The sequence below is a fragment of the Mus musculus genome, chromosome X (genome assembly GCF_000001635.26).
Source record: "Mus musculus strain C57BL/6J chromosome X, GRCm38.p6 C57BL/6J".
NCBI lineage: Eukaryota > Metazoa > Chordata > Mammalia > Rodentia > Muridae > Mus > Mus musculus.
The window spans coordinates 54,348,793-54,367,230 of NC_000086.7; the positions used below are offsets into that span (position 1 = coordinate 54,348,793).

At 37.1% G+C, this 18,438-nt stretch overlaps 1 protein-coding gene across 1 annotated transcript; it reads left to right on the plus strand.

Annotated features, from left to right (window-relative positions):
* Positions 1-319: 319 nt before the first annotated feature.
* Gm14596 (predicted gene 14596) lies at positions 320-17,139 on the plus strand. Its single transcript, NM_001359701.1, has 6 exons — positions 320-378; positions 1,877-2,011; positions 7,876-8,001; positions 8,312-8,375; positions 13,887-13,986; positions 16,927-17,139. The coding sequence occupies exons 2-6, from the start codon at positions 1,903-1,905 to the stop codon at positions 16,993-16,995; spliced, it is 468 nt and encodes a 155-aa protein (NP_001346630.1). The 5' UTR covers positions 320-378; positions 1,877-1,902; the 3' UTR covers positions 16,996-17,139.
* Positions 17,140-18,438: the final 1,299 nt, after the last annotated feature.

An 18,438-nucleotide genomic window follows, 5' to 3' on the forward strand; every position in this document is an offset into this window, starting at 1 on the left:
AAGAGCCTCTACAGTTGAAATAAAGTAGTGCCATTTGCAGTGTTTCATATGTTTCACATGTATTCAAGTTTGTTCAAGTTTTTCAAGTCTGTAAGGGCTTATACATGTAGAAATTGTCTTAAAGCCAGTAGTAACTCATTCCCACCTCCTGAAAACTCCCTTAGAAGTGATGGTGTCTGGTACTCCATGTACGCATGTGCAGGGTATATTCAGCCAATCAGCGCAGTCCCTGGGTGAGACCTATTTTCTCCAGCTGGCATCACAAAGGGTCCTCAGAATCCTCTGTCCGGGCATCGTTGCTGACAACGGTTTTTTTACCATTGAGGATCTGAGCGTGGAAGGGTGCAGTTGTGAAGGTGTTCACCTCTGAGATAACCTGTAAGTGATAATCGGCTCTGGTCAGGGTTGTTGGACAGTTAATCAAGGTGTGACAGGGCATCTCAGGCCCAGGAGGCCACTCTGTGGGGAAAAGCCTCCTCATCGCCATTTCTATGGCTTCTGAGGGTAAAATGAAGGTGGACTACTGTATTCATGGCAGAGGATTGAACAGCCCAGGGCCTTAGAGAATTGTGAACCCTAGGAGGACACAATCTTGGGTCCCCGGGATAGGATCAGAGAGCTGGCTGCAGGACTGGCGGTCAAGGGAGCAGGGAGCCATTGGGTGAGGAGCCTTGGCACTTGTCCTGTGTGCTGTCCTAGAACCGTTAGAAACACACTGAGGATTCCTCCCTCTTCGTTGTTTTCTCTATGGTGTGTTCCTTTGGTACAGACTGTATGGAAATTGCAGACAGGGAAGTGGCATAGGAAGAATGAAAGTAAAGAAGAAGAGGAGACATTGAAAGAGTTTAATAAGTAATCTGGGATGGATTCAGACCAAAGATTCTCCTATTTCAATCGCCCATGTATTGGGATTAAAGACTTGGACCACCAAGTTCAGCTTTTTCTCTCAATTTTAGTTCCGTAGGATGGGATCTTCCTTTGTAGCTCAGGCTGGCCTGGCTTGGGCTGGCTTTGAACTTGCAATCTATAGATGTTTGAAATCCTGGGCTTCCCCCAATCCCAAATTTCTCCAATATAAGAATTTTCTGTGTGGGTGGCAGTGGTGAGTGTTTGTTGTAGACTGAGCATTGGGGTTTCTTGACATGGATATATAATTACCATGTTCATTATCTTTCTGCATAGTACTGTGATTTTACTTTAATACTGAGATACACTGAGAAACAGAATTGGTGATGTATTGTTTAAAAAGAATCTTTGGGGGATAGTATCAAAATTCAGATGCCTCAAAGGTTACATGCAAACACGTTTTGCTCATTGTTTTGGTGGGAAGGGGAGGACTCACATATTAAAGGCTAGCCTGTTTTTGCCTTTTTAAAACTGAGAAATGGCAGATTGTTAACTTTGGTTCTAAAGAAGGTTTTTAAATAACTAAGTTAAGTAAGTTAAAGAAGATTTTAAAACAAATTTGCAAGGGAGAAGGACATGATAAATGGGATACATGGAGGAAACCGAAAGGGGAAGCACACACACACACACACACACACACACACACACACACACACACACACATATATATATATACATTCATACATATAAATATATATATACATATATACACACACACACATATATATATATGTCACCATATTGAATATATATACGTATATATATGTCACCATATGGAATATGTATACAAAATGCTCTGATAAAGACAAATTATTAAAAATATAACTGTTATAAAACAAAAGAAACAATCTTTCATTGAGCTAAGATAATTATTTGACCTTTTGACATGTTTAACTATTAAAATGATACCTTTGGATTCAGATAACTAATTTTTTTCTTTTTTCCTTTTTATTTTATTTTTTTAACTAAGAAGACATCTGAGTGCTTAAGAGAAAAATGGCTCTTAAGAAACTGTGGGCGATACCAAAGGACGGTTACTTATTACTTCTTGACTATGATGATGAAGACGATGACATAAATTTTTTGGAGGAGGCTCATTCTGAAGGTCTAGTATATCCAGTGTTGGGTATTGTGTCCTGCAGATATTTAGACTTTAAGTTAGTCACCTGAAATTGAAGAATTCTTTGCTAAGAGTTTTCATATACTTCCTTTCTAATTTTACCTATATCTATATATTCCTATACCTGAGTTTTAGCAGCACATATACTTACTCTTAGCGCTGTAGTCACAATATGTTTAGAAACAATAACTAGCTATGATTTTACCCCAGGAAAAGACCTGATGTTTTTCCTATATGTTAGCAGAAAGGGTGTTTATTTTATAAAACCTGCAAATAAATTATTTCATTCCTTTTTTTCTATCATATATTTTCTTTATTTACATTTCAAATATTATTCCCTTTTCTATTTTCCCTTTGAAAATCCCCTCTCCTCTCCCCTCTCCCCCTGCTCTCCGCCATACCCACTCACACTTCCTGGCCTAGGCATTCCCTAATTCTGGGGCATAGGACATTTACAGGACCAAGGGTCTCTTTTCCCATTGATAACTGACTAGGCCATCCTCTCCTACATAGGCAAGTGGTATGGTAAGTCCCACCATCTGTTTTATTTGATTGGAGATATATTCCCATGGAACTCTGGGGGTACTGGTCAGTTCATATTGTTGTTCCTCCTATGGGGCTGCAAATCCCTCATGTTCCTTGGGTACTTTCTCTAGGTCCATCATTGGGGACACTGTGCTCAGTCCAATGGATGTCTGTGATCATCCACTTCTGTATTTGTCAGGCACTGGCAGAGCCTCTCAGGAGACAGCTATATCAGTCTCTTGTCCACACGCTCTTGTTGGCATCTTCAATAGTGTCTGGCTTTGGTGGTGGTTTATGGGATTGATCCCCTAGTGAGCCAGTCTCTGGATTCCTTCAGTCTCAGCTCAAATCTTTGTCTCTGTAACTCCTGCCATTGGTATTTTCCCCATTTTAAGAAGGAAAAATATATCCATACTTTGGTCTTCTTTCTTCTTGAGTTTCATGGGTTTTGAAGATTGTATCTTGGTTATTCTGAGCTTCTGGGATAATATCCACATAGCAGTGAGTGCATATCATGTGTGTTCTTTTGTGATTGGGTTATCTCACTTAGGAAGATATCATCCAGATGCATTCATTTGTCTAAGAATTTCATGAATTCATTATTTTTAATGGCTATGCAGTAATTCATTATGTAAATGTACCATATTTTCTGTATCCCTTCCTCTGAAGAGGGACATCTGGGTTCTTTTCAGCTACTTGCTATTATAAATAAGGCTGCTATGAACATACTGAAGCATGGGTCATTATAACAAGTTGGAATATCTTCTGGAAATATGCCCAGGAGGAATATTGCTGAATCTTCCAGTAGAACTCTGTCAAATTTTCTGAGGAAACACCAGACTGCTTTCCAGAGTGGTTGTAACAGCTTGCAATCCCACCAGCAATGGAAGAGTGTTCTTCTTTCACCACATTATCACCAGCATGTGCTGTCATCTGAGCTTTAGATCTTAGCCATTCTGACTCGTGTGATGTGGAATCTCACGGTTATTTTGACTTACACTTCCCTGATAATTAAGGATGTTGAACATTTTTAGGTGTTTCTCAGCCATTCAGAATTCCTTACTTGAGGATTCTTTGCTTAGTTCTGTCCCAAATTTTTAATAGGGTTATTTGATTTTCAGGAGTCCAGCTTCTTGATATATATATATTGGATATTAGTCCCCTATCTGATTTAGTATTGGTAAAGATTTTTTCCCATCTCTTGGTTGCTGTTTTGTCCTATTGTCAGTGTCCTTTGTCTTACAGAAGCTTTGCAATTTTATAAGGTCAAATTTGTCTAATCTTAATCTTATAACACAATCTATTGCTGTTCTGCTCAGGAATTTCCCCCCTGTGCCCATATCTTCGAAGCTCTTCCCCACTTACTCCTCTATAAGTTTCAGTGTCTCTGGTTTTATGTGGAGTTCCTTGATCCACTTGGATTTGACCTTAGTACAAAGAGATAGAAATGGATCAATTCACATTATTCTACATGATAACCATTAGTTGTGCCAGCACCATTTGTTGAAAATGATGTTTTTTTTCCCACTGGATGGTTTTAGCTCCCTTGTCAAAGTCAAGTGACCATAGGTGTGTGGGTTCATTTCTGTGTCTTTGATTCTATTCCATTGGTCAACTTGTCTGTTGCCATACAAGTACCATCCAGTTTTTATCACAATTGTTCTGTAGTACAACTTTAGGTCAGGCATGATGATTCCACCAGAGGTTCTTTTACTGTTGAGAATAGTTTTTGTTGTCCTAGGTGTTTTTTTTTTTTTTTTTAATCCAGATGAGTTTGCAAATATCTCTTTCTAACTCAGTTAAGAATTATGTTAGAATTTTGATGGGGATTGCATTGAATCTGTAGATTGCTTTCCACAAGATAGCCATTTTTAGTACATCAATCCTGCCAATTCCTGAGCATGGGAGATCTTTCCATCTTCTGAGGTCTTTGATTTCTTTCTTCAGAGACTTACAGTTTTTTTCATACAGATCTTTCACTTCCTCACTTAGAGTCACATCAAAGTATTTTATATTATTTGTGACTATTGTGAACGGTGTTGTTTCCCTAATTTCTTTTTCATCTTCTTTATCCTTTGAGTGTAGAAAGGCCACTGATAAGTTTGAGTTAACTTTATATTCAGCTACTGCACTGAAGTTGTTTATCAGATTTAGGATTTCTCTGGTGTAATTTTTATGGTCTCTGATACATGCTATCATATCTTCTGGATATACGATATTTTGACTTCTTCCTTTCCAATTTGAATCCCCTTGATCTCCTTTTTGTTTTCGAATTTCTCTGGCTAGGACTTCAAGTACTATAGTGGATAAGTAGGCAGAAAGGGGGCAGCCTTGTTTAGTCCCTGATTTTTGTGGGATTGCTTCAAGTTTCTAACCATTTATTTTGATGTAGGCTACAGGTTTGTTCTCTATTGCTTTTATTATGTTTAGTTATGGGCCTTGACTTCCTGATCTTTCCTGGACTTCTATTATGACTGGGTGATGTATTTTGTCAAATGCTTTCTCATCATCTAATGAGATGATCATGATTTTTTTTTCTTGGAGTTTGTTTCTATTTTGGATAAAGTTGATGGATTTCCATATATTAAGCCACCCCTGCATCACAGGGATGAAGTGTACTTGATTATGATGGATGATCATTTTGATATATTCTTTGATTCGGTTTACAAAGCTTTTATTGAGTATTTTTGCATCAATATTCAGTCACTTACAATCACTTTAAAAATTCAGGCTGCAGCCCAGTGCTGAGTAGGTAGAAACAGCTAGCTGGCTAGCCAGGCTAGATACATTGGTGAGCTGCAGATTCAGAGAGACTCTGTCTCAAGATTTAAGTTGGGTCAGGCAGTGGTGGCACATGCATTTAATCCCAGCATTTGGGAGGCAGAATCAGGGGGGCAGGGGGATTTCTGAGTTTGAGGCCACTCTGGTCTACAGGGTGAGTTCCAGGACAACCAGGGCTACACAGTGAAACCCTGTCTCAAAAAAACAAATATATATATATATATATATATATATATATATATATATATATATATATATATATATATAATGTGTGTGTGTGTGTGTGTGTGTGTGTGTGTGTATGTAAGTTGGAATATGATTGAGAATACAGAGGATGTCCATTTCTAGACTCCATATGCAAACATATACTAAAATGTATACACATCATTTTTGCTCAATCTCTTTTTATGATTTACACAATCCATTAAAATTATGGTGTTTTTTTTCTTCTTTTTATGGAAATACACAATATTAGGAAAGTGTCATGTTTTTATAATGTCCACTGTATAGTAAAAATAAACACCTATCAAGAGAAATGATCCAGCATACCCTAAAACATGCACAAGACAGGGATGGAAAGATGGCTTAGAAATTAAGAGCACTTGTTGCTCTTGGAGAGAACAAAGGTTTAGTTCCTAGGACCCACATAATGGCGCACAGCCATTTGTAATTCTAGAACCAGGGGATTTGGCATCCTGTTCTAGTTTCTATGAGCACAAAACATGCATGTTGAACAAATACAAACATGCACAATCACGTTAGTTTAATAATAAAACAAATCAGAATTGCACACAACAGCCCCTTCGACTGAAACAAAGTAGGAGAGTCTTCTTTGGGGTTCATTTTATTTTATCTTTCAAGTTAGTATTGCAACCTTTGAAAAAGGAAGGCTTCTGGGTAGCAGTGGCAGCTAAAATACTAGCTCTTTTTTGCTAGTTCAATGACAGATGTCTGATAGAGCCTATATCACATTGAGTACGCATGTGCAATCACAGCCAATCAGCAAGGGTCATGTCTGAGATTGTTTTCCCACTGTCCAAACCCTGTTACCAGTATGCTTTGTGGTGGCTACCAAGACTAGTTCTTGAGGAAGCATGGTAGGGAGAAGTCTCTGTGGAGGTTGTCAGTGACCTGTTGAAAGTTGGTTAATTATGGTTCAGCTGTGGGTCAAGGTGGGGTGAAGGTGTTGGGGCAGAGGTGTTACTTCAGGAGTAAGGAGAGGAGGTGAGCCTTACTGGACCCTGGATTATACCACTTCTGGGTTCACAATCGACTTTACCCACCTAGACCTCTGTGGAGAAAAACAGAGAAATTCGCTAAGGGCAGGAGTTTAAACAGACAGCACCTAGCAGAAAGCAGGAAGTCCAGGGATTTGGAGACCCTGAAAGTCTTTTTGGGGCCTGGGGATGTGAGGTGTGAGTAAACTGGAGGTCGATTAGTGGTGGAAACAGACTAGAACATTTTCTGTGTTGTTGCTGCTGCTGCCTGCCAGGAATTCATGAAAAACAAACTGAAGACCAGTCTTCATTGTCCTCTACCTGGTATTGAAAGTCCAGATTGCCGACATTTGTATATATAGGCCGCAAACTGCCTCCAAAACCAGAGGCTCCTCTCAGCCTGAGAAGTTCTGGGTCTTCAGACATAATTCAGGCCAGGCTGTGTTTATTTATGCATTGTTTTGGTTTAGGGAAGTGAACTCTAACTTTGTATCTCAGGAGTGTCAGAAACCTCATGTGCAGCTTGGACTTGCCTTGAAACTGAAGTCCTCAGCCTTACAAATGTACTGGGGCCTGAGGGAACATGCCTGCTTTATTTTTTTTTAATTTTATTTTCATTGTTGAAGATTGAAACCAGAGTTTCTTGCTGTAGCAGTAAAATATATGTCCAGCCAGGCAGAACTTTATAATTTACATTTGCTTTAGATTTGTATTGCAATGAAAAAGATTGAGGAACTTGCTTGTGATAATAAGAACTATGATTTTATTTGGAGATTGAAATGCAGACAAAGTTGCTTAATTTTATCAAAAACCTGCAGGAATCGGACCAAAATGCAGATCCTCCTATGATTAGATATAAACCAAATTGAAGTCACAGTTAAAGCCACCATAGCGTTTTTGTGTGTGTGTGTGAGAAAGAGAGAGAGAGAGAGAGAGAGAGAGAGAGAGAGAGAGAGAGAGAGAGAGAGAGTTTTTAAACTGAAAAATAACAACCTCTTAGTCCTTTATAGTAAGGAAGCCCAAGATACTTTATTCAACTTAAATAATTCTTTGTAAAAATTTGTATATATTAAAGACAAGGTTAATAATGGCTATTTTTGAAGGCAACTATTGTGTTCCATATTCAAATACTAAAGTCTTTTGGATTAAATAAGAGGGTAATAGAAATATGGTTTTATCTTTAAACCCTTCATGCAATTATGAAGTACTGTTTTTATAAAAATCATTCCTTAATGTTATTTTATATTTCAATTTTATTAGTTTAAATATTTTTTTGGATTCAAATGGCTTGAGAAAATTTATTTATTCATTTTTATTTTAATTCAGAAAACGTAAGTTTCTCAGAGGAATGGCAGCGTTTTGCAAGTTCTGTAGAGACACCAATAGAAAACAGGAATTTGTTAAGTGGTGAACAGCAAGATGGGAATGCTTCAAAATTGGATCTTATGGAAGGTACCAGATATTTAATGTTGTGCATTGATGTTACACTTCCTTTTTTTCTCAGTTATTCTAATTAGGCTTGTAAAGGAGATCGAAAATCTCATATTGTATCTCTTGTCTTTAAACACAACATGTAAATAAAGAACTTAAAACATATTTTAGATGACAATTAGACATTACTTCATTTTGTTTAAGTTCTAGACAAATAATAGATCTGTTTGAAACCTAATGTTGGCACTATGCCTGAATGATCACAAAGTATTTCATTAAAATTTGCAAAATAAAATAATTGTTTTAATATCATGTTTTATTATCAACCCAGAACAGAATCCAGTAACTCATGATGTTGAGAATGAAATTCCTGAAGAAATCATTGGAGATACACGGTAATATGTTCAAACTTATTATTTCCTTCTTAGTGTAAGTACTTCTAGAAAATTTTAATTGATTGTATAGCAAGTAATCTGTATTAATAATTGGAATGTGATGTATATTACAAACAATGTTTCCGTAAGATTAATCTGTAATTTGAGTGGTTTTCTTGGAGGGTATAGTGCTGTGGGTCAAATTCTCATCATCCTGCTTGTAGGACAAAAGCTGAGCCATCAAACTGTATCCCCATCATCCTTAATTTTTAGAACTTGAATTACTTCACAGATATCCAGTACAAAATATTCTGGGAAAATTTGAAGGAACATTTTAGATATATAATTTGTTTGAAACTATATAGTATTAACATAATTTACATATTAGGAAATATTAGTTAATATACTATATTATATCTTAATGAGTTATTCCTATTTTTGTAATAATTTTTATTTTAATTCATTTTTATTTTTATTAGATATTATCTTTATTTGCTTTTCAAGTAATAGCCCTTTCTTGGTTTCACCCCAGAAACTCCCTATTCCATTACACCTCTCTGTGCTTCTATGAGGGTTTTTCCCACCCACCCACTCCCACCTCCCCACACTTGTATTTGCCTACACTGGGACATCGAACCTTCACAGGACCAAGGACCTCTCCTCCCACTGATGTCTGACTAGGCCATCCTCTGCTATATATGCAGCTGGAGCCATGGGACCCCATCTTTGGTTGGTGGCTTAGTCCCTGGGTGCTCTGGGGGTGGTCTGGTTCTTTCATATTGTAGTTCTTCCTATAAGATTGCAAACCCCTTCAGCTCCTTCAGTCCTTCCTCTAACTGTTCCACTGGGGACCCTATGATTGGTCTGATGGTTGGCTATGAGCATCAGCCTCTTTTCTCTGAAAGAGCCTCTCAGGAGACAACATTATTAGGCTCCTGTCAGCAAGTACTTGTTGGCATCCACAATCGTGACTGGGTTTGTGTTCTGTCTGTGTATGGAATGAATCTACATGTTAGGCAGATTCTAGATTGTCATTCCTTCAGTCTCTGCTCTGTATTTTGTCTCCATATTTTTCCCAGGTTTATATAGTTCCCCATTCTAAGAAGGACTGAAACACCCACACTTTATTTTTCTTTCTTCCTGAGCTTCATGTTCTGTTAATTACATTTTGGGTATTCTGAGCATTTAGGCTAATATCCACTTATCAGTGAGTGCATGCCATGTTTGTCCTTTTGGGATTGGGTTACTTCACACAGGATGATATATTTTAGATCCATCCATTTGCCTGTGAATTTCATGAAGTCATTGTCTCTGTACCATTACCATACATTTTTCTCACTATTTCTCTATAATACAGCTTGAGGTCAGGGATGGTTCCGCCTGAACTTCTTTTATTGTTGAGAATATTTTTTTATATCCTGGAATTTTGTTATTCCAAATGATTTTTCAAATTCCTCTTTATATCTCAATGAAGAATTTAGATTCAATTTTGATGGAGATTGCATTGAATCTATAGATTGCTTTTGGCAAGATGGCCATTTTTACTGAATTAATTGTGCCAACCTATGATCATGGGAGATCTTTCCATCTTCTGAGATTTTCAATTTCTATTTTCAGAGACATGAAGTTCTTGTCATACAGATCTTTCGCTTGCTTGGTTCGAGTCACACCAAGGTTTTATAGTTTGTGACTATTGTGAAGGGTGTTGTTTCCATAAATTCTTTTTCAGCCTGTTTATCCTTTGATTAGAGGAAAGCTACTGATTGGTTTGAGTTAATTTTATATCTAGCCACTTTGCTGAATTTCTTACTGCTTTTAACAGTCTATCTTTCTTTATTGCATTTGTTGTTCTGATTATTATGTTTGGGGAATGATTTCTTTTCTGGTCCAGTTTATTTGGACTTCTAATATGTTCATGTGCATCACTTTCTTTAGATTTGGGAAGTTTTCTTCTATAATTTTGTTGAAGATATTTGCTGGCCCTTTGACTTGTGAATCTTCTCTCTCGTCTATACCTATTTTCCTTAGGATTTGTCTTCTCATTTTGTCCTGGATTTCCTTGATGTTTTGGGTTAGGAGATGTTTGCATTTTCCATTTTCTTAGACTGTTGTGCCAATGTTTTCTATGGTATCTTCTGTACCTGAGATTCTCTATTCTATCTCTTGTATTCTGTTCGAGATGCTTGCATCTATTTCTCCTAAGTTTTTTTTTTTCTTTCTTTCTCCAGTTTCATCTCTTTGTGATTTTTTATTACCTCTATTTCCATTTTTAGATACTAAATGGATTTTGTTCTATTCCTTCACTGTTTTATAGTGTTTTCCTTCATTCTTTAAGGGAATTTTGTGTTTACTCTTTAAGGGCTTCTAGCTGTTTACCTGTGTTCCCTGTATTTCTTTAAGTAAACTATTTTTGTTCTTAAAGAACTCTATCATCATCTTGAGATGTGATTTTGAATCTGAATCTTTCTTTTCTAATATGTTGGGCTATCCAGGACTTGCTGCTGTGGCCAAACTGTGTTCTGATCATGCCAACTAGTCTTGGTTTCTATTGCTTATATTCTTGTGCTTACCTCTCACCATCTCATTTTCTTTGGTACTACTTTCCCTTGCAGTCTCTGACTGGAGCTTCTCCCTCCTGTAACCCTGGTTGTGACAGAACTCATCAGAGTCCAGCTGTCTCTGGGATCCAGGGATCCTGGGATCCTGATATGCTGGGTATGTCTAAGCTCGTGGAAGTCAAGCTGCCTCTTGGATCCTCAAACCCTGGTATAACCAATCTCCTGAGATCCTGTGTCAGAGCTCCGGGGAGTGAAGATTTTTCTTGGTGTTGCAAGATTTGGTGGGGTGCCAAGTCACTAGTTTTTCTCTGGACACAGATGCAAGCTGCAAGGAACCCATGCCTCTGTCTGGGAGGGTGTTTTTCTTTCCCTGGTTTATGTGGGGGGTGTCAGATACACAGGGTGTTGGGCAAGATGTTGTGCCCTCAGCTGTGATCTTCTGTCAGAACTGGAGTGTCCCTTGGTTTGTCTGATCTCCGTGGAGTCATGCTTCTTTTGTGATCCTGTGATCTTGGGCATTTCAGATACCTGAGAGTTGAGCTCCTTCTGGGTGTTTTAAGAGTGGGTACAAAGGCAGTACCCCAGGTCTGATCCAGCTATAGTTTCAGACCAATAGGGAACCATGCCACTGCCAAGGCAAGAATGCCTGTGTCCCTGGATCCTTTGGGACTGAGTTACTCCAGATGTTGGGGATGCATCTGGCAAGGTAGGAGTTCCTGTGTCCCTGGATCCTTGGGGACTCAGTTACTTCTGATGTTAAAGCCATTCTTGTGATCTTGGGAGTACTAGAGCACCTGGGAGTTGAGTTTCCTGTTGGTATTGTGAGACTAGGTGCAGAGTCAGCACACAAAGTCTACCCATGACACAGACTCTTGCAAATATTTTTGATTTAGCCCCATGGACTTATTTTTTTCTATGGTATAGAGGTGAAAATGGTGCTTTTTGAAGAGGTGTGACATTAATGAAACTTCATTTTTATTTTATTTTTTTGCATGTTTGTGTCTGTGGTACATGTATACATATGTGGAGGGCAGAGGAGATTGTTGGCTGTTGCTCTTTTACTTTCTACCTTATTCCCTTAAGACATGTTCTGTCACTGAACATGCAGCTAGACAAGCAGCCAGCAAGTCCTAGGAATTCTCACTCTGCCTACCACAGTGCTGCTATTGTAAAAGCAACCATTAATGGTGGCTTTTGTAGATGGGTAGTAGATTCAAACTTGCGAACCTCCTCCTTTCAGAGTAAACCCTCTTAACTTCTGTGGCATCTTTGTAACTGCTTTACAGGGATTTTTAGGGGAACAAAAATGATGTAAACATTTTTATTGTTCCATGTATTCAAAGCTAAGTGATATGTATACAAATTCTATACATGCAACAGTTTTTATGTGACCCAGTGTTAATTTTATATTAAGTCATTTTCTTTTCTAGGACTCCTCTGTGCTTCTGTCTTTATATGGCACAGTGCAAAAAAAATTCTTTAATGAAACCCTTATTCCTTTTCTTAAAATTTCATTTTATGGGTATGTTTGTTTTCCTTGCATGTGTGTATGCTCACAGCTTGTATGTCTGGTAACTGAGGAGACCAGATGAAGGCATTGAATCCCCTGGAACTGGAGTTATAGGTTGTGAGCAAACTTAGAGGTGCTGGGAATCTAATCTCAGATCTATGGAAGGGAACCAGTGCTCTTAACTGATGAATCATCTCTCCAATCCCCTCACTGCTTTTTTGTTTTTGTTTTTGTTTTTTTGTCTTGTTTTTGTTTTTTTTAAAAGAATTACATAACTGAAAGTAAAGACAACTTTACTAACCAGTGAGAGATTGATACTCAGATCTCAAATAATCTGTTTTAAATTATATATTTTTGAATGTTACATGAGCTTTCTTAGAAGACAATAATTTGTCTTTGAGATATGGTCTCACCATGTAGTTCAAGCTGGCCTGAATTTTGCCATGTAACCTACCTTGTCCTATACACTGGACATATCCTGCTTAAGATTCCTAAACTAGGATCATAGACCCAAAACTTCCTCCATGACTTAGGAAACAATGTTCTTAATACCTATTTTTTAGACTTATTTATGTGTATTAGTGTTTTGCTTGCAGGCATATATGTGCAGCACATATATGCCTGTTTCCCATAGATATCAGATGATTATTTCAGTTACCTTGGACCTGGAGTCACATAAAGAGAACACACATGGAAACTTATATCAAAGATTCTTTCAAAGGAAGCAACCAGAAGTTAGGACAACTTTGGCAAATGAACAAAAGGGAGAGGTAGAGTTGTTAGTTTTGTAGGGTCACACTTGTATAGTTTTAAAAATTATATGTGGCTGAAGTTTAAAAAAAAGTCATGTCTGAGCCTTTAGTAAAAATGCGTGACTTTGATTTTGTCTAAGCATTTAACCTTATAACTTCATGCCTTGAAGGAAACTAAATCTAACTCTTAGAAGTCTGTGAAAATTATTATTTTCTACTTTAAGTAGCTGTTAATGAGATTTTAAATTTTGATTAACAATCATTGTGGAAACAAAGAAATCTTGCACAAAATCTTAGAAATGTAATTTCTGGTTTATTATGTTTAACAATATGGAAAAGGATCAATTACATATGCAGACAATTGGTATATTTTAATTGACTTATGTTTTGCACAAATTCTTAACTGAATCAATATAGGAAAATAAATTAGACCTTATATTTGGTAGAAAATAATGAAAAAATACTTTGAAATACAGTCAATTTTCTAAAATAAGATATATATGTATTAGAACGTATTTAATTTTGAAAAGCTAGAACATAAAATAAGACTTCTCTGATAATCTTTTAGGGAAAATTCTATGCTGATTTCCCATTAGATAACTTTATACTGCTTTTTTTCTTTTTTACTATGAAATGGTCAATTTAATTTGTTTTAAATGTTCTTTTTCATATTGGTTTGAAATATGATTGATATCATTACTTTGCTTTACAGGGAGATGATCAACAACAAGTCGTGTGAGCAGTATAAAACTACATTTCAGAAGTTTGATATGGATGTCCAGAATTTCAATGAACAGCAAGAAAAATCAGTGGTTTGTATCATAACTACCTTTATAATTAACCTAGTATAACTATGTATCATGTAGGAATAGAGAAACTAGCCTTGTGTTGGGCACACAAAACATAATCAAGTTTCATTATCTATCTTTGGCTCTGTTCTAGTCCTACTGAGTTGTAAACCAGAGAGATATGGTCACATACTATATAAATGAAAACCACTAGGCACTTTATGGTAGACCAGATCTTAAATTTTCAAGAGGCAGACATTTGCTGAAGGATGAAGAGAGGATTACCAGTTTCTACAAAAGGAAGCAAAATATGTCAGCCTCAGGTACAGTCGAAAAGAGAGAGAAAGCTTTCTTACTGGTGTCATCTGGACTCTGTTATTAATATTAGAAAACCAAATCAAACTGGAAAATCAGTTCTCACAATCCTAAACTTAGTACAAATTTACTAACAACAGTGGATGGAAACAACCTTTCTCAACAGCCCTGGCAGAATATTCCTGTGAAAGAATATCACTAACTATTTTAAATCATCTCTCGATTAATGTACCAATTACTGTAGTCATCACATGGTTTCCAAGTAAGATCTGAGATGATGACCATAGTAACTAAATTTTATTTGATTGGTTAATAGTTTGGGAAGTATTCAATTTGAAATGAACAGGAGATCCATTCCTACCTGAAAAGCCATTTTCAAAAAAAAAAAAGCCAAAATGAAAGTTCATTGGGTGGTGAGTATTTCATAACCACCAAACTCAGATTTCGTTCAGAGATAAGAAGATTCCCAGAGCTTCGTAGCCACCAGATGTAGCCGACCTTATGAGTCAGTTCAGAAAAGAGATAGGGACTAAAGATAGAAAATAAATAAATACTCCAATTGAAGGCAATTTTTAAACCTTGAACTCTGGATAAAATTTCAGGGGTGTGCTCATCTGTGTAAATGAGGAGTCTAAAGACAGACCCCCAGAGTATTTCAATACTTGTAATTCTGCATGGGGCGGAGGTGAGAGGGAACTAGTAAAGGAACATAATAATTGGTAGAAAGAAAACTATAATGAGTGAAAGAAAACTTTTAAGGAAGAAAAGATCAGTAACTGTGTCATATGCTACTAATAGGCAAAATAAGATAAATTTGCAGGGCTGGAAGATGGTTTAGTAGGTAATCTTTTTCACTGTAGGCATGGAGACCCGAGCTTATATTCCCTGCATAGGCATGAACACACAAACCACCGACACTATCAGCAACAACAACAAATTAGCAAAACTAAAAACAAACTACCACAAAAATGAAAGTTCATTGGGTGGTGAGTATTTCATAACCACCAACTGAGATTTCGTTCAGAGATAAGAAGATTCCCAGAGTTTCGTAGCCACCAGGTGTAGCCTAATGGATGAGCTCTAGGTTCAATGAGACACTTTCTCCCAACAGTGGGGTTCAACCAAAGAAGACACCCAATTTTAATCCGTTGTCTCATTATATCTAAATGTGCAGGTTTTTTAAGATAAACTTCACAAAGTGGAGGTCATTGTACTTAATCAGGATGATTTGAGTGGAAATGTGAGGTACAAAGCTGATCACAGTGAATAAAGAAAAAAAAAAAGGAATGTAGTAGCCCAGGGAGAAAAAGAGTAAAGGGCTTGTCTTAAGTTTTTAAAAAATGCAAATTACCATGGTTGTGTGCTAAGATAAAGAGTACAAAGAGAAATTTGTATTAGTACTTCGCTGTATTACTGAGATTGGAACTTAGAGAAAACCAATCTACCACCAAACTTTGTCCACAGACATTTTTTAGGCTTTATTTTGAGGAAGGGTATCTTTAATTGATCAAGACTGTTCATGATCTTGTGATCATTCTAACTCAAACTTTATAAAAGTTAGTTGTATAGGCATTACACTGACAGCAAGCAAGAGTCATATATTTAAAATAACAGTTACAATTGATGAAATTCTTGAGAATAGTTGAGACAAGTGAAGACATTGGGCTTAGTAAAGAACAAGTATAAGGCATCCTTAAGAAAGGAAGAGAAAGTAGAAGACATGGCACATACACCTTAGGTGGAGGGTAGATACAGAGATGAGGTAGTGAACCACCTCCTGGGATTGCTTCTGCTATTAATTAAAAGGAGGCCATCTTATGGTAAAAGCATTAACATTACCTAGAGTTAAACTTCCCGGGCTAGGATTTTACCAAGTTCATGTTTACATCATGCATTCATATAAACATAACAACTTGGGAGGCAAAGGCCAATATGTGTAGCATGGCAAACCCTTTTTATAAAAAAGAATGTTACCCCACAATTTGTAGTATAAATTCATTTAATGTTACTGTAAAAATATAAGTATATTTATTCATAATATTTGTTAAAGTGTTAAATCAGGTGGAAAACTATTCCTTTTAAGTTTCATATGGAATTATGTTTGCTCATGTAACATTTTAGTATTGGAGATACATTAAATGGCTGACTGTTAGTCTAGCGTTCATGCTGCATGGTAGTAACAACAAAATTAACAGAATTGTTATAGTAATGTTTTCTTTTTACATTTGGAGAACAATTATAAAAAAGAAGAACAAGCATTAAAACTGTCCAAATGTAGTCAGAGCCACTTCTTGGAAGCAATTAAAGACATGCATAAGAGGTACTTGAAGGTATTTTGCTCATGGTCCATAAAATGTCCTTAGGAAACTAAATATGTTTTGGGAATCATAAAGTTTAACTACTTACTATTTTCAATTGTTTCTGTCTGAATTGACTGATATTATCTGTAACATCCTTATGGCTTTCTAGGAATTATTCAAGACCTGAAATCATCAATTGGGAGTTTGACCTCAGATGTACCTTATAGTTTATTAACACTATAATTATCCTGCTTAACTAAACATAGCACGTCTAGATATCATTTACACAGAATCTTTCATATTTGTATCCTTGGGAGCTTGTTTAGTAACAAGTGCTTTTCTTTTTTAGGGTTTGATGAACTTGGAGACCAACAACTCCGATATGCTTTTTGATGTAGATGGTGAATTGAGAAAATGAATGTCTGTGTTTAAAAGAGACATCATGAAGCATACTCTGAAGTACTCATCTACATTCCCATCTTGAGACTAATGAAGCATGCAAATTTTTCACTTGATAGTACATTTCTAAGCAAATAAAAAATCCGCTAACTTTTTGTCTCTTATGAAACAGAGTTTGAAAGTCTCTTTAATCCTTGTATTTCTGATGATTCTAAGAAGGAAGTTAAACCCTACTGATGTGATTATAAAGATAAGTAGGTGGTATACATTTAGAGACATAATAGAACTCCATTATTTTTAAACATCTTTAATTGTTTTTTTCTTTAAGGTTAAGATATTTTTATATTAAATTCCAAACAAAATCCATATAAATGAGTGAGTGGCAAATAGTCCTTTTGTACGGAACTTCCACACACTAATGTAGTGAATTCTTTAAAATTTATTCTTTAATCTTTTTTTATAAGTTCAGACTTTATCCCCTCCCTTGTCCACCCTCTGACTGTTCCACATCCCATACCTCCCCCCCCCCACACACCCATCTCCAAGAGGATGTCCCCACCATCCTACCCCACTCCACCAGACATCCCTTCTCCCTGTAGACTTAAGTCTCTTGAGGGTTAAATTCACCTTCTCCGACTGAGTCCAGACCCGGCAGACCTCTGCTGTATATGTGGTGGGGGGCTTCATATCATCTGGTATATGCTTCCTGGTTGGTGGTTCAGTGTCTGAGAGATCCTGGAAGGTCCAGGTTAGTCGAGACTGCTGGTCTTTCTACAGGTTCTCCCTCTTCCTCTGCTTCTTCCAGCTTTTCCCTAATTCAACCACAGGAGTTCCCAGATTCTGTCCATTGGTTGCATGTAAATTTCTGCATCTGACTCTTTCACCTGCTGGTTAGGTCTTTCAGAGGGCAGTCATGATTGTCTCATTTTTGTGAGCACAGCATAGCATCAGTAATAGTATCAGGCCTTGATGCCTCTCTTTGAGCTGGATCCCAGTTTGGGCCTGTCACTGGATCTCCTTTTCCTCAGGCTTCTCTCCATTTTTGTCCCTGCTGTTCTTTCAGACAGTAACAATTATGAGTCAGAGCTTTTGACTGTGGGATGACCACCCCAACTTTACACTTGATGTCTTGTCTCTCCACTAGAGGAGGACTCTATAAGTTCCCTCTCCTCACTGCAGGATATTTCATCTAAGGTCCCTCCCTTTGAATCCTGAAATTCTCTCACCTCCCAGGTCTCTGGTACATTCTAGAAGGTTTTCTCACCTCCTACCTAACAAAGTTTTCTGTTTCCATTCTTTTTGCTGGTCCTCAGTGCTTCAGTCCTGCTCCCCACCCCCACAATACCTGATCATGTTCCTTTCTTCCTGTCCTTGTCCCCTTTTCCATCCAAGTGCCTCCTTCCCCCTCCCTGTAGTGATTTTTGAACCTTAACATTTCTAATTATTTTTATTCATAAAGATA

What these genes read in the sequence shown, in the direction of transcription:
- Gm14596 (NM_001359701.1), top strand. Translation starts at nt 1,903, where the DNA reads ATGGCTCTTAAGAAACTGTGGGCGATACCAAAGGACGGTTACTTATTA. An exon ending in GGAGGAGGCTCATTCTGAAG is followed by an intron (nt 2,012 to 7,875) that starts GTCTAGTATATC and finishes ATTTTAATTCAG; the next exon opens with AAAACGTAAGTTTCTCAGAG. An exon ending in AAAATTGGATCTTATGGAAG is followed by an intron (nt 8,002 to 8,311) that starts GTACCAGATATT and finishes TTATCAACCCAG; the next exon opens with AACAGAATCCAGTAACTCAT.